This window comes from Cinclus cinclus, chromosome 7 (genome assembly GCF_963662255.1).
Source record: "Cinclus cinclus chromosome 7, bCinCin1.1, whole genome shotgun sequence".
Classification (NCBI taxonomy): Eukaryota; Metazoa; Chordata; class Aves; order Passeriformes; family Cinclidae; genus Cinclus; species Cinclus cinclus.
The window spans coordinates 23163025-23178265 of NC_085052.1; the positions used below are offsets into that span (position 1 = coordinate 23163025).

The following is a 15241-nucleotide window of genomic DNA, read 5'->3' on the forward strand; positions in this document are numbered from 1 at the left end:
TATATTCAGAACTTCTCTGCACAGAAACTCATGAAACATAAATCCTTCAGCCATAAGTTGCTGAGTTTCCTCAGTGATTCTTAAACCAGCTGCACGTTTTTACAGTTCAAAAGCCCAGCACACCATGTTCAGACTACAAGGGACCATGGAAATAGGTTCTGTGAGTCGTGTTTCTTCTGTACTTAACACGATTAATCCCCAATGTGGATAAGTGCCTTGGGGCATTCCTAGAAAGCAGTCTGGAGTTCTGTCACTCACCTGCTGACATGCTGCCAGGGTACAAGGCAGCAGCCACAAAGCCATCGCTGTGCCTAGCAGAACGTTTTGGGGAATATGGCGCCCATTCCTGAAGCTCTGGAGACAGATGCTCCTCACTAGCTGGAGCATATTTCTGCACCTACAAGAACACAGAAATTTGAATACAGGAAGTAGAATATTGAAAAGAATAAAACAGCCAAACTGTGGAACAAAAAGCAACATCAAACTTTCAAGTGTCTGTTCCAGAAAGCGCCACCACAGGGCTTCTTAGACATTTGTCTTTTGATTATGTCCTTCTATTAATTTTCCTCCATCCTACTTTGTTACTATATTTTATTACTTTGTAATCTTCTTAGGCCAATATTTGAAATTTAACTGATACCTTTTGCATCAAGGAAACACTAAGCATATAGTTACATTTCTCCTTTAAAATAACACTTTCATAGAATATTTCAGTCACTATTGTTGCAAATGTTTGCTACAGAAAATCTGGCTAAAAAGCCAGAAAGCATTTTCTTCTAGGCCTGCATTTCCAGATACATGTGGAGTAACCTCTCTTCAACATGCAATTCAGGTTTTAGAACCTCACAACTTTTGTTCTGTATGTAACAAGTGTACACTAGTGAGTTAAGCACATAGGAGAATAGCTCAAACATTGACAGTGATGCAGGAGAGCTACAAGTGCAGGGCTCAGCACATGGTGTTCACACATTTGAAACCTACTACACAAAAAGTGCAACAGATGCACGTAAAAAAATGAAAAACAATTATTGAAAATGTACTTACAGTTTTTATGATAGCAGTATTTTAATTAAATGAAGAGTTACTGAGAGCACAAAGACTCTAAAAGGCAGAGGTACCTTCTTAGAACCAGTACTTGATCATTTTCACGTCTGCACTAGTAATTGTTCCACCTGCTATTCAGGAATTAAGCACACCTAAATTTATCAACTTATCGAAGTACACAAAACTGTGTATATACACATCTAAGTTACATGACAATACCCAATATGGCTACAAATTAAACTACACTGCATTTTGCTATTACAAATATTCTTTCAGAAGTGAATGCACATAGACTGAGCACTACTGTCACAACAGCCTGATGTAGTTCCAACTAACAAGGGCAATTTCACCAGAAAAAAAATTAACATAGTGATTATGCTCACATTTTGAGGCACAGTATCACTTGTTCTCTCCTGCCAACAACTTTAGAGTTACAAAGCTCTGCCTATTTTCTGGGTGGACAGGGGAAAGAGAAGAAAAATAAAAAAAGAATCAGAGAACCTAGTTTTAATTTAATTTTAGAAACAAAAATTAATTGAGACATAAAGTAACCTTAAAAAAAAACCAAAAAAAACCCCAAAAAACCATCATTGTAATTCTATCCTATAATTTTCTTCTTTACCTCAAACCAACACCTACTTGCCACCTGTAACACAGCTTGGGCAGCACATCGACACAACCACAATATGTCCCCAGATATCCTTTGGTCTCTTTAACAGTGAGTGCCAAAACCACCCACTCTGTTCCAGCTAACAAATCTCCTGGGCCTAAGTCCCCACCTACACGTGTCCTTGTCACAGCTGGCAACTCTTGACTCACTCATTCCTCACCATACAAACATTGCTACAATTATAACCAGGGCGGTGCACACGCTCATGGCAATGCATTACAGTGAAGAACGGGACTAGCACTGCTAATGGAGCACCTTGATATTCCATATGAAGCAAACTCCTCCTATTCAAATGTGTTCAATATCTTGATCGTGTTCTGCTGTTACATACATGCTAAAACAGGACATGGGAACATGCCTTCTTCCACTTCTTGCAGTGCAGTTCTTGTGACCTTTGTGTTAGCCATACTGCTCTTCAGACCAAATCTGCTGATAACAGCTACAAAATTAAACTCTTATGCTTTTCTGTCATTTGTTGTGCTGGACATTGTTTATGGTCATAGTAGCTAGTATGGACTCTGCTTTTTTTGTTTGTTTGTTTGTTGGTTTTTTTTGTTTTGTTTTGTTCTATTTTATTGTGCTGGAAGCACTGCTGGTAATAAAAGATAAGTTTTCCTTTTTTTCTGAGCACAAATTACATAGAGGCCTAAAGCTCTCTCCATAACTATTTTTCCCTAAAAATGTCTAGGAATGCATAAGGAATGGAAATAGACAAAACAAAATGGAAGCAGAACCCCCCCTCCCAAAAAAAGGCATAAAAACGTGCCAGTTGTCCTCTTACACCAGTATTTCTGCAGGATATGGCTCTAACCCTGCACTACTTCCAACTCAGCTCTGTATTGCTCCTAAAACTCTCTGAACAAGGTGGGATTATTCAGCTATAAACAAGTAAGGGAAAAGAATGTGAAATTCTAAGTCGTAATGATGGAATTACATTTTAAAAAATAACACCTCAATAAACTTAGGTTTTCAGTTAGAAAATAATAATTTAAAAAATCTCCATCTGCCAGATGAGTACATCTGAGGCAGTAGACCTGAAATAATATAATTGAATATATATTTATATACTTATATATTTTTGTGCTTCCCAGAGCACAAAAAATATTTCTTTCATCCACTCTGTCAGGACACGACCCACCATCTTCTCAGCAGGGTTGTTTATTCTAACAAATAATATGCTGATTTTGAACTTGCATCATATTCTAATAAACAGTTCACCTTCATAGTGTAATGGGCTGAACACCCTTTGAATTTCAGATAAGATGGACAAAATTATTTTCACATATAGAAAGACTTAGAAAAAAAACAAACACTATGGGTGATACACCTTCTTCCACTAAATTGTACAGTGATCTGGACAACCAATCTGACTTTCATAAAACTTCAGAGACCCTATTTTCAGTTCTTCTAAAGCTGATGCTTTGTGTTTTTATTTATGTTCTTTTCAGGCTGTCAAAAACACAGAGCCCAAATATTGCAACAAGCAGCATTAAAACCTCAGGTATGGCAGCTAAGCAGAACACTTTTGGCGTTTGGTGGCAACCACTGCCTGTTACATACTGGAACTCCACATACTGGTTTGTATTTTGTGATACTGCCAAGTGCCAACTGAGCCTGAGTTCAGAGGACCTGAATTCTGAGGATGGGCTACACTTCTCCTGCTCTGGTACATAACTGGGCACTCAAAACCACACTACTAATACACTTCAAGGTTTCTAGTTTTGTGCTTCAATATAACAAGCTTCTACCTGAAGCGCAGGATTAGGAATGGGCACAGGGGTCATTTTATGCCTCAGAGCAGGAGCTGATTTTGGCCGCGGTCTTTTAATCTCTGGCTCTTCAACTCTTTGAAAGCCAATGTCATCTTCACAGGACTTCCTTGAAGACAGGTGAGTGCAGTCGATTCCCTCCTCCCGATAATAATGCCCAGCATTCCTGCTGCGCCCCTTGAGAGTAGCAGAGTCCTGTTTAAGTGCCAAGGAAACTGGAGCTTGAGCAGTGGCTGGGCTGGTGGGTGGTGATCCTGTTGTTACCGTAGACTCTGATGCAGAGCTTGCCTGCTGTTTATGTTTAAATTTGATAGAGTCACTTCTCTTAGGAGGAGTTGGAGGAGTTGAAGCCACTTCAGCTTTTGATGGCTGAGGTGAATGCCCTGTCACCTGATTAGGGGAAAGGTACTCCAGTTTGGGAGGAGTTGGTGGCCTTTTGAAAGTATCAGGGTCAAAGATAGATTTCCTTTGTTTTGGCTTTTTATACACAGAGAACTTTTCTGTTTCAGTTGCTGAGATATTAACCATGACTTTTGGCCAGGTACCACCACTATGCTTAGTTCCATGACCTTTGTCAAACGCTGTCTCAACCATCATACAGTCAGCTCCTGCAGCTTCATAAGGCAGCCTCCTGTTGTCCAAGTCAACAGCTCCATAGCCTTGGTCCCCATATGTCTCTGGGCTGAAGGAGCTGAGACTGTGTTCTGAATTACTATGGCAACTGTGCACCGTGTTCCTACGAGAGTCTACTCGTAATGTGTTACTTGGGAAAGGTTTGTGATCGCAAAATGAAGCGCTGCCCTGATCACCCTGGTCCTTCTTGCCATCCATGATGTCTGGATTGAAAATGTCAGTCTGGGTTGAGCTGTTGAGCTTCAGATTTCTTTTATTTTGTGCTTGTATCTCTGATGCATGAACTCTACAATTTGATATTTTTTCAGAATCCTTCAAATTTTCAAATATATTTTGACCACTCCAAGATGAACTCTGAGGAAAAACCTAAAACAAAAACCACATGTGATCACCTTATTATCATGGCTGGTTTCTCTTTAGTATGAATCATATCCCTGCCTCCTTGGTTTACTATAACTGAATATACACTTAATGTCTTAAAATTCAAAGCACAGAACATCAGATGAAATGAAGCTTGAAAAAATTTTATAATATTTTCAGAACAATTCCCAAAGGGCAACTACACATGGTACCAAAAGTACTCAACTGCACGTGAAGGGATCTGCATTCTACTTCTGCCTCTGCTAAGTGATGCCAGTAAGACAACTTTCATTGCTCATTTCCCCTCACACATTTCATCATCTTACTTTCTTAAAACCTAAAGCTCTCTAGATCTGAAATTACGACTCAAAATCCATGTGACAGGCCCAGAAAAATGGGATTCTAAACTCAAAAAACAAAACAGAATAATATTTTATAGAAATAAGCCTGAAAATCAAAGCCTTGTACTTAATTTTCATGACAGCAAGAGTTCAGTTTTCTCCACAAGTCCCTCCTGAGTAAAAGCACCTTTCTTTAGTCAACAGGCAGTTTATGTTTCATGTACAAAAGTACTGCAGCTCTGAAGCAAAATCCAAGAAGCAGCAAGCAATTGTGGTAGCACTCATTTCATGTGACCAGCAAACAAATAGGAAAGAAGACAGTAAATTAGTCTCATTTCCAACTAGATGGCACAAGAGCCTTACTTTGGAAATAACTGTTGTTGAGGAAGTGTACCACTAGAGAAATGCATCCAGACAAGACAGTTGTCTTTTGCCCCTTTTGATATACTTTTTTTTTTTTCCATTTACTCTTCCTTGAACAACTAGAATAATTCTGCAGAAGCTCAAGAGAACTCTGCAAATTTAGCTTCTGCTACTCACCTTCATGAGTGACAGAGTAAGGGAATCCCTACAGTTTCGTAGCAGAGCTTCACATTCAGTAAGGGACTTGTTATCTAGTGCAATGCCATTGATCTGCAGACAAAAGAAACCACAAGAGATCTGTAAATCAAAGGTAATGGGTAGGGAGGAGTTAACGTAGAGTATCCCTGAGAGAGGGAAAACACTAGTCTATACATATATATGTGACTGAAGTCTGGTTGATGTTCGTGCATTTTCAAGAGTGGAGAACGGACATCTCCTGAGTCCAACCTGCTATTCCTGCAGGGACACAGGGTACCACCACCAGTTCACTACACCCTCTGGGCAGCTGTACCAACAGCAACCATCTCCCCTTTGACAGTGCACGAACCACACCCACCCTGTAAGGCTGCAAATGCAGCCCGGGACAGACTCCCTTCCAGGACAGATGACAGCTGTGATACCAACATTTACAAGACAAAGAATCTCTCATCCAATGAAGGGATGCCTTTTTGGAACTAGTCAATATAAGAATCACAGATTATCACATCATTACATATATAAAAGCCAAGTGTGAAGAATAAGCTAATGCTTCTGACAAAAATGAACTCGGGAAATAAGCTGCACATTATATTCATCATTCAGCATACAAAAACATTAATATAGAATAAATATTCAGTGAGTTTACAAAAAGGACTTAATATTGCAAAAGTAAAAAATTAGACTGTTTGGTGTGAGTAGCATCGATGAAAACACTTCAAAATAAATAAAAATTTTAAAAGGCAAATGCGTTTTTAAGACTTACAGCAATTATTCTATCTCCCACAGTAAGGGAACCCTCTTTGGCAGCTGGGCTTCCGGGCACAACAGCAGCAACAAATATGCCACTTTCTAGACTGACACCACTATCTGAAATACATAAAAAATATTTTGATTCTGCAATTCGAATATATTGCTCAAATGGCATGTTTGACCTGCCTGCATTAGAAAGAAATATGACTACCAATCCACCTGAATTTCAATTTCTGAACACCCTTTCAAAGAAATAACAAGACAGGGAAAACAAAGATTTTGAATATCCCAAAAATTAATATAATCACACAAAAATGGGGTAACTGTGTTTAACAGATGTGTTTACACTCCCATGAACATTCCAAACAGGCAGCTAACTAGAGATAAGTATTTTAAAAAAGAATCAACTAAAACCCACTCAAGGACAAAACCAAAACCTTACTTATGAGAGGAAGCTATTATCAATAACAGCATTCTTGGTTTACTTAAAAAAAAATGAACAAAAACTCCTCTCTAGGAGGCCAATAACATGTAAATGTGATTCAAGCAAAGGCTCAGAGAACATGTATCTTTATGTCAAGCCTTATTTGGCTGAACAAACATGTACCATTTACATCCATCCTTTATAGTTATTACCTTTATGTCCAGAAACATTGATGTGAAGAGGTGTTATCACTCGCCCACCTAAAGACTTCCTTCTTCGAACCACCATATTAATAACACCTCCTCCATTTAGAACAGCTTTTATAACTTGCTTTTTATCCTTATTGGTAAGATCCACATCATTTATCTTCAGCAGCCAATCATTCACTCTGGTAGATATACAGAATTAGGCAGGTCAGTTATAAGCACACTTTGCTGGACACAGCACATGAACAATGTTCCAGGAAAAGGCATGCAACAGAGCTGATCTCAATAAACTCATCCTTCATTATCTGGAGTTATCCATTCCTAAAAAAGCATTAAATAGCAGCTAAATGAAAACCAGGACTGCTAGTCTGCTCTTCACTAGGAGAAGTATATTCTCAAATCACTAATGACTACTTGTTTAAAAGCAATGCTTTTAGAGAAGAGTTGCTAAAAAGCTTCTATCAACACCAGGAATAGCAGATGGTGCCAAATGACCCTTTGCTCTACTCTCCTGTTCTCTTGCCCTCACTCAACAACTTACACTCATGCCTTTCCAAAAATTTAAATAAATAGATCTAGGTTTGAGGAGATAATAATAATGGAGTAAAAAGGGTAGAGTGCAAAAAAAGAACATTTCAAATTCTTTTAAGTGCTGAGTCATACAGTGTTTAAGTTCTGTAATGCTTTTAGGCATCAGTCATCTCAGTGTGATTTCCCTACCAACATTAATAATATACACATGGCAAATGATAAAGAAAAAAGAACTTCAAAATATGAAAATCATGAAGACAATATCCAATATGCTCATATTTAGTTGACTGTGATCAAAAAACCAACAGGTGTCCTCCCAAGTCAGACCCTACCTTAACCGACCATCAGCAATACTTCCTTTGTCTACTTTGGTAACGAAGATTCCGCAGTCTCCAGGGAGGTACGGCTCATTCACACCTTCTGCCACATCAAAACCAAGTGCTTTCAAGTCCATATCATCCTAGTAAACATTAATGACAAGTGATTCCACTGCATTACTGCATGTTTGTGCCATGTACTTATATTTACAGGGTTCCTGCATCAGATAAGTTTTTGGGGCTTTTTTTGTACGTAAGTATATAAACTCCCATTTCCATTAGAATGATCCTTCTCTCTCACATTAAGGCTTAAATAATACAAATGGGGAACTTCACCAAAGAGCAACAAAAAAAGCAGTTGAGCATGTGAAAGAGCCCATTCAGACCCATATAAACTGTTTTAAGGTACAATGTTGGTTGTGTAATTACAAAACAAGGACATGTTTCCCAAGAATGGGGTAAAAAAATAATTGCCAAAGTAAGGAAACAGCATTATGTCCTAGTGGTGAAGTCAGGCAGACCTTTGCTGTGCTATGACTGGAGACCAGAAGTAAACAGGAAAGATGGCTCTAACATTATGGGGGATAATTTCTCAATACAGATTTAGAGGTGGTATTCTACCAAGCCTGACCCAAACCAAATCATTCTTGATATGAAAGGTGACAAAAATCTTCAATAAAGAGATCATTCATTGAAGAAAACAGGGAAATTTTAATGTAGTGCTTGTTTTGGTAAATGATAAGGTCACTGTAAGGAAAAAACTGATCCAAAAGATGGTTAAATTGGTATCATCTGACCACAAACAGATTTCTTATTGCTATTTTCACTGTTAAATAACACACTTCTAACAGTTAGAGAACTCTGCTTGAAGCTGTCTACTGGATAAACCATCTCATCATACTGAAGGGTGATAATACTTGAAATTTAAAATCTAACATGAAAAAAATAAGTAGAGTCAAAAAAGCAGATGTGTAAGTATGGTTCAACTTATCCCCTCAAAATCATAAGAGTGTAATGTCTTTAGGGAGTACAAAAGATGCCTGATAAAAGCTGAAAATAAAGCATGCAAAGTGATCGTGATCTACCAGAAAACAAATTGAGTTAAAGCTGACAAAATATATTAAAAATCTTAAGATTCTTCCAAATATCCTATGTAAGACAATAATTTCCTAGGGAAGAACATGATGCTACCATGAAATAAGGATCAAGTAGAGATAACAGTATTATTACACAGCATCAGTGTTGAAAAGTGATATTATTTCTCTCAGTTTTGAACTGAGTGATTATGTAAAACACAAGTTTAATCAGACAGGTAAGGTTTAAGCAAAAATAAAAGGACTGAAATGTATTCAACTCTATAATCTTGATCTTGGAATTCAAATGCTGGTAGCTCAGCAAAGATGTTTTTCCCTATATTTGATCACGGTTGGCACAGTATTATTACTACAATTTGATAGTAGCAAGTGTAATCCCTATGTTTAGAAAAGAGAAACACATTCAAATGATAAAGTGACATATTTGATCTCAGTGATGCAAACATGTAGAGCAATCTTTGAAGTAAAGAATAACTAAAAAACTGCACATGAATGGAAAATTAATCAGACTGCAATGTTTATCACAGGCACATCATGTGCTAGGCTTGGTAATTAATTTAACAGACAACGGCAAAGCAAAATTATTAGTTATCAGTTAAAACAGAGGAGATGGCAAGGAACAAAATGGATGGAGCTGATCAGAAGTGCTGAAAAATCTTGGTGAAAGGGAAATTATTATCCCAGAAAGAATTTACAGATGGTGATTCTGATGGATCCACGCTGGTACTCAGTTCATCTTATCTTTTCAATATGTATTTGTAAATATAATAATCTAAATATTTTCATGTCAAAAAGGAACATATTAGCGATTTTGTAGGGATGCCCTGTCAGAACGCAGACAGATTGGAAGAGCATAAAAATAGATGAACCCTGAATACTGCAGTAAAATAAAAGGGATTTAATTTGACAGCATTTAATCACTTAAGTTTGTCATTCAGAAATGACAAAGAAATTCTAGTATATACAGAAGCTGTTGGAAATTAATCACAATCTGGAAGATTACCTATGTATTTTATGCGTTCAAAAAAGTTACCATTAACAATGGGATGTACCAACCAAACATTTCACACAGAAGAGTATACCAGAATTACATATATTGCAGCAAATTAAAAGTTTTAGACTACAATGAAAAAAGTGAAATTATATGGAGGGAAATACTAATAGGATAATGGAAGAAAGTAGAGGTTATCTGGATTGCTCAACTTAAGAACTTTACTTAAAAGTGATTTAATTTCCTCTATGGACAAGCAAGAGATTAGCATCTTCTTTCACCCCAGATTTTCAAACTGAACAATAATATTACCCTAAAATATGTGTTTACCATGAATAAGTACTTTCAATACTTTAAAATTTCTAACCAGCAGACCTGAGCAAAAGTAGGAGAAATAATTTAGTGTAAAACATTAACTATTTTATGCATAGATTTTAAGTGTTATTGCCAGTAACAGATTGGCCTCTAACACCACTGCTTCCTTCACATCTTAGGTTTTGGCTGCCTTAGCACTGCCATGTCTGCAGTGAATCACAAACTTAAAGACCACTATACAACATGGACCAGGGTACTCTGCAACATTAGATGTGGGAGCTATTTTTATTTATAATGCATGTGAAGAAAATTATAAAGCTTGTATATAACAACTTGGTTTTATCAAGTGCTTTCATGTAGCTGTAACTGCACTTGCCTCCCTGTGCACCTACAGAGCTCCTTGCCAAACCATACAGAACTAAAATAACCAAAATCTTATTTTAAACCTTACCTAGTGTTTAAAAGACTATAATTGGCTTCAGAGCTATCCAATACACAAGACAATGCAGTGTATGATTTTACTTACTCTGTCTTTTTCAAATTCTACCACTTCTGTTTCCCATTCCAGAGAATCTGTATCTATGGCTGAGTCATGGGAACTATGGGCCATCAATTGACGAAATCTGGCCTCCTTTTCCAATTGATTTTCCATCTTTTCCCTAGGCAAAGAAAATTATTACTTGCAAACACAGACAACATCATTTTAAATCAACTGAAAAATAATGTTGTGATTGTGATAGACATTATATTTGGTTTTCTAAACCAAAACTCCAAGCTGTGTCAAAAATTTCCTTCAGCTTCTGTCTTTCCAATATTCTTAGCCTGCTACCAAATTGACTTTCTATTTCTATATATTGTCTTAACATAGTCTTACATATTTTGCAATATTTTTACATGTACTAGTGCACAACTAGGTTTCTCACATCTTCCAACATGCATTTAATTTATGCTCAGATGAGCTCTATCAGTACGTAGGACATGATAAATACCAGTGGCAAAACCTCTCCCATAAACCAGTGAGCAAACAGTTGAGATGAGCTATGCTGCAGTTAATAGGACTTCAGCAAAAGGATCCCAACATTACTTAAGCGTATCTCCACAGCACAAAGCTTACACTATGAGTCTCATTAGTAAGATAAAACTAATGCTGTCCAGCATAATAACTGAAAATATAGGCAATGCTTCCACACACAGTAACATGGATGCCTGCTGCCCACAGCTGCAACAACAGCTGCTCACTTACGAGCACAGCTAACAAAACAAAGTTTTCATCATAAACTTCCATGCAGCTTGGTCAATTCTCTAACATACTTCAGTTCCTTCAGCTCACGAACAGCATCATTTTTCTGCTTTCTCATGTCATCCAGATTGCGAAGAGCTTCAGCCAAGTCACTCACAGCTCGGTCTCTCTCCCTCCTTAAGTTGTCACACAAAGTTCTTCAAAAGAAAAAGATTGCAATCTAGTTACTTAAAACCCTATGAAAGTAAACTGGTTTTACCACATTGTATAGTTAATGTAAAATTTCAAAGAACAGTTTCAAAAGTTTTCTATCTGCAAAATAGAAAAGGATAAGGAAGAAAAAAATTACATATGCTAGGTCTTAATTCTTCATCCCTTCATCCTTTTCAGAACCTTATTTCTACTTATCTTCTTTAAACTAGCGAGAAAAACCCTTATTTAAGTATTTTCCTTAGTTCCTTAGATATATTTAGTAACAAATATGTTGGATATTTTTTTGTGCATGCCCCCACAAGCAAAGAATTATGTGCAGGACTAGAGCTACAGCAGGATTATTAGTATAGCATGCCTAAAAGATTGCACAACTGGCTGTTCCCACACAGCAGTGCTGTTAGACTCAAGGGTATTTGCTAGAGCCATTTTGGTTATGAAAGCACAGAAAACGACAAAGATCTTGTAAGGAGCCCTCAACATAAAAAAAAAAAAACACCATGTGACAGCTAAGGCAGAGGAAGTGCTGGCAAAACCCAGCCACGGTAGAAGTGCATCAGCTGCACACCAGGTGTTACAGAGATCACTCAGGTACCATCTAGCAAGTGTTTACCGTATGCTTTCCCTTTCTGCAACAATCTTATCCCGCTCTTGAAAGGCCCAATCCCTCCTACACTTGGCTACTTCTGCTTCCTGGACAGCTTCCTTTAGTTCTTGTGACATAGCCTCATATTGCTTCCGAAGCATTTCAATTTCTTTGTTTGCTCTTTCTATGTCTAGGGTAGCAGAATCTTGTATCTAGGAATTAAGAAACACAGATAAGTATTTTAGGTACAATTTTTAGGTACATATGCACAAACAGCTTCTACTATCTGTATGTTGCCTGATGCATTCCATTCTAATGATTTCATGAAAAATACTCATTTATTTTAGCAGCAACTTTGGGGAGAGGGTGGGAGGAAAGATAAAACCTACTGTAATGCATTTCATCCAGTAGCACACAAATTTATACAACTACATGATGAAGAATCTTCACTTCAAAATAACATCAGTGAATGTTTCATATTTCAGAGATTACATTCTGTCCCTCAGTGTTGTTCTGCTTAGCAGACAGAAAAAAAACCTGCAAGTATACTTAGAAATCAGATACACTACCATATGCAACTGCATATAGTACATATATAGTACATATAGACAACACATTTCCCGCATGAACACCCATTATTTACCCTGAGCAAACAATCCCAAGACTTGGGATTCATACAGGTCCCTTAATTCCAAAGCAATGAAATTGAAAAGAAGTTTTTATTTAATGCTTCTTGTTTTAGATAAGAATTATTTTATTCTTAACTTGTCCCTCCAAAATTCCCTGTTTTGAACAAGAGAGATGGTGACAACAGTAAGACAAATACACAAAGAAAACTCCAAGCTTGCAGCACAGTAACACAAGCCAGCTATAACAGTACAGCCTACCAGAAGCTCTGGGCTTGCAAACAACTTGCTTGCGTGTGGTTAATTTCAAGAATATAAATGAAACAAATGAATCTAGATTTATTGACTTACAATTTGGTTATACAAACAGAATCTTAACATGAAGCAAAACTGCATTTCTTCCAAACAAGAATTTCTGTCAGTATGTCCTGAAGAACATACGTGCATGTGGTTTGTTTTTTAGAGTGACTTGAGGAAAAGAGGGGAGACTCCCAATGTGCCCAAACCTTTAATCTCCTGCAAGTTACTGCCCTAACTAAGCTAAGAAAGAAAAAGACATCAGTGAAGACTTGCAATACCTGACGGGCTTGATAATATTCCCTTAGCAGATGGTCTCTCTGGATGATAGCTTCTGTTCTCTCTTTCCTGGCAACATCTCTTTCTTCCTTCACTGTCTCTATATCCTTGCAAGCTTGATCAAGTTCCTTCTGGGCCTCAGCTTTGTCCTTCACTTCATGACAGTATTTTTCCAGTAACTCATTCCTCTCACAAATTGCTCGGTCTCTTTCCACTAGAGCAGAGTTTAGTTCCTAAAACAAGATCCATTGTTTGCAGTAGGTTAAGTTCAGAAGGAAGTAGTTCATCTTTCCAATTCAATTCATGTCATGACACCTTAAAAGCCTAGAGAGTTTACCACTAAAGTTCTGAAAAAATGGGGGCAGATCACATTACATACAAGTAAGTACTAGCAAAGAATATTAAAAGCGGTATTAAAAAATATCACACCATCACATGAGCACAGTGCTTTGTCAAAAGTAAGCAAGTTTCTGGGAGCGCTGATAGCTTTGAGGAACCTAAATGAGATAAGGTTATTAACCAGAAAGACTTGGTGTTTCAGAAAAAAAATGTTGTTAAGTGTGGCAAAGGGTAAGAATACACTGCTTATATTTTTAAACAACTGCTTCAATTTTACAGGACTGAAATAATGTAGATAACTCAGCTACATATGCATCTTACAGCTTCTCCATAAGTATTAAAGGAACATTAAAGTTATATGCCGTGAAGATACCAATGTGCTACTGAGTGTTGAAGATAAAACTACAGTATTCTATAAAGCAGAATGACAGTGTATATTAAATTAAACTTCGCATTAAAAGAATGGGTCTTTGAAACAATCCAATTTCATGCCACTACATTTTCAGATGGCTCAGGTCTCTAGAAGCATTCAGTCAATGGCTACAAAGAAGTCCTCTTACACATAGGCACTCCTTGCTGGAAACTACTGATGTTCTCATTGCTAAAAGTTCACCAGAGACAGCTGACATCTCAAAAGCAAAATAAAGAAAGGGCTGAAGTGCTTAAAGATAGAGAGACACCATGTCATAAAGTGATTTTCATGCTATTTACCTTTACAGGTGGCAAAGAATAAAATGGAATATTTAAAGCACAGATGACAATTGCACTTTGCTGTGCTAACAGAATTGTTTTTGAGTTGCATCTAATTAAGGTTAGTCATACTATTAACAATGACATTAAGAGTGCCATTGTTGCTGTAGAGTAGCAGAGGAGCACTGAATTAATGACTCACTCTGTAAGTGAATCTCAATTACCATAACAGCCAAGTGCTTTCAACACCAGTAGGTCCTTCCTTGCTCAGCAGCTCTGAAGAGAGAAAAATCCCTGAACTGCCTGTTGGTGTAGACAAGTTTTAGTACTGAAAACAGCATTTTGCAAAGTTTAACTACAGTTTGTATAAAATGCGCATTCAAACATGTGTATAAAACACAAAAATATTAAGTCTTTTCTCACAAGCAGCTGAGATGAAAGTCACTAAGGCAGAGGGAAAGTTCTCAGCAAGACTTTCACTAAGCAATAATTTCATTCAATCCTTTGAAGTGACTGGAACAAATACACACTACCACAGTTTAATCCAGCATGCTCAGTATAAACTATCTGAATAGGAGCAGCCATTGCCTCCAGTGGCCACTGGTAAAATTTCACCTCCTTTTCCTATGGCATTTGCACAAAATTACAACTAAACAGCACAGAGGAATGCGCCATTTGGCACTGAGTAGAACAGCTTCTGTTTGAAAACACTAGAGCAGTTTGAGTTGAAGGATTCTGAATTTGTGAATTACTTTTATGTTTTAAGGAAGTTCTCACATCTGAATATAACATAAGGACAAAATATAACAGATCTGTTAAACTGAGGGGAAAACCAACTATCACTGAGATGAAACATATCATGATGAAACATAAGTATTTGCCAGAGCAAAAGATTGTGGCAAACAAAAAAACACCATTGGAAAAAGGAGAGAGGGAAATCTCTTAACATCCAATCCCTGTGAGCGGGT

At 37.3% G+C, this 15241-nt stretch overlaps 1 protein-coding gene across 1 annotated transcript in view; it reads right to left on the reverse strand.

Moving 5' to 3' along the window:
- Positions 1-15241, reverse strand: part of DLG5 (discs large MAGUK scaffold protein 5) — a 96974-nt gene that overhangs the window by 21161 nt on the left and 60572 nt on the right. The window contains exons 8-16 of the mRNA XM_062496077.1: positions 12070-12254; positions 11318-11443; positions 10533-10665; positions 7622-7749; positions 6765-6940; positions 6142-6245; positions 5358-5450; positions 3463-4482; positions 259-397 (exon numbers count right to left, since the gene is read on the reverse strand). Of these exons, the coding sequence (XP_062352061.1) occupies positions 259-397; positions 3463-4482; positions 5358-5450; positions 6142-6245; positions 6765-6940; positions 7622-7749; positions 10533-10665; positions 11318-11443; positions 12070-12254 (2104 nt within the window). The remainder of the gene's footprint in view (positions 1-258; positions 398-3462; positions 4483-5357; positions 5451-6141; positions 6246-6764; positions 6941-7621; positions 7750-10532; positions 10666-11317; positions 11444-12069; positions 12255-15241) is intronic.